Here is a 1463-nt window from a genome sequence, read left to right on the forward strand (position 1 = left end):
TTATTTTTTATTTTTCTTTTTTTTTAAGTATAGACTAAAGCTAAGGTTAAGAAGCCAGTGCATTTTGTGAGTGACAGTGTGGTTAATGCTCTCAGCTGCTAACCAGTTGGCAGTTAGAACCGGCCAGTCACTCTGAAAGGAAGGTGTGACAATCTGCTTCTGTAAAGATGTACAGCTTTGGAAAGCCTTTGTTCTACTCTGTTCTGTAGGCTCACTCTGAGGTGGCATCAGTGGACAGCAGTGGGCTAGAGTTGGTTTTATGGTTTGATCTGATGTGTGCTGAAATCATATTCTTTTTCCAAAAAGAGAACAAAATTATAAAGTAAAAAGTTTTAAATCTGTAAGCATTAGTGCTTTCTGTCCAGTCAATTTTTATTCACATTGGGTAAAACCAAAGGAAAAGAAAGATTTAGAAAATTCTCTTTAAAATTCTTCAAAGCAATATCAGATGATCAACTTTGCTGAAACTTTCAAGTATAATAATGTATTGAAGGGAATGCACAGTGCTTTTCTTAGCATCAAAAAGTAATTATTTTTGTTACTAGTTTCTGATAACTTTTTTTAAAGTAAAGGTTGAAACGTCCATTTTTCTCTCCTCTGACCTTCTTATCTGTTTGTTTCTTTTTTTAGATATGTAAAGACCTATTTGTTACCAGACAAAGGCAAAATGGGCAAGAGGAAAACACTTGTAGTGAAGAAAACCTTGAATCCTGTGTATAACGAGATACTTCGGGTAGATATGAACTGTCTGTATGGAAACTCCACTAGAGGGTCATCTGTGTGTCAGTTCTAACTCGGCAGCAGTGAGTTGTTGCATTATGCAGAAACTCATAAATGTTGACTATGATAGGAGTGGATGCAACATCGGGCGGGGTGGTGGCCGAGTCTGACTTCAGCTTCAAAAAGGGGAACTTCCCCATCAATAATATTCATAGCAGCAAACAACTGCCAGGTCAGACATGCCAAACTCCATGTGATTTCCACCAATCATTGAGTTGATATTCGTTGTTGACTCACAGACTTTACTCACAGTTGTGGTACCAAGAATGGGGTTTATTAGGGAAATAAGACAGAGAGTGTGGGAGGCAAAGAATATCACCCAATGTAAGTCCAGATTTTAGCTCAGAAGTTCCAAGTCACAATTCCTTGATTAGTCCAGACTTCAGCTTCAGTTAATGATCAGCTTTTCCTTCTATCATCTGGCAAAAATAGCAAGACCTTTAACTGTGGCCTTTATCTCAGGGTTCTTCTGGTCACACTTTGCCACAGTCTCTTCAAAGTAATGCCACAGTCTCTTCACCACCATCACCAGGGTCTTGCTCCAGTCATCCTCAAGTCTTGCTGCTTACTATGGGAAGCACTCTCTCGCTTATCCTAGTCTCTCAGCTGTTGATGATCTGCAGTTAGGATAGCTGGAGCCCAGAGGAGGCTAATGTAATGGCTAGAATATTGTTGTTGTTGTT

General features: G+C 39.2%; 1 protein-coding gene across 1 annotated transcript in view; it reads left to right on the forward strand.

Annotated features, from left to right (window-relative positions):
- SYTL2 (synaptotagmin-like 2) overlaps window positions 1-1463 on the forward strand; it is a 99198-nt gene that overhangs the window by 72578 nt on the left and 25157 nt on the right. The window contains exon 14 of the mRNA XM_006895278.1: window positions 631-750. Within this exon, the coding sequence (XP_006895340.1) occupies window positions 631-750 (120 nt within the window). The remainder of the gene's footprint in view (window positions 1-630; window positions 751-1463) is intronic.

The sequence above is a fragment of the Elephantulus edwardii genome, unplaced genomic scaffold, assembly GCF_000299155.1.
Source record: "Elephantulus edwardii isolate Elephantulus edwardi_28Jun2011 unplaced genomic scaffold, EleEdw1.0 scaffold00163, whole genome shotgun sequence".
Taxonomy (NCBI): domain Eukaryota; kingdom Metazoa; phylum Chordata; class Mammalia; order Macroscelidea; family Macroscelididae; genus Elephantulus; species Elephantulus edwardii.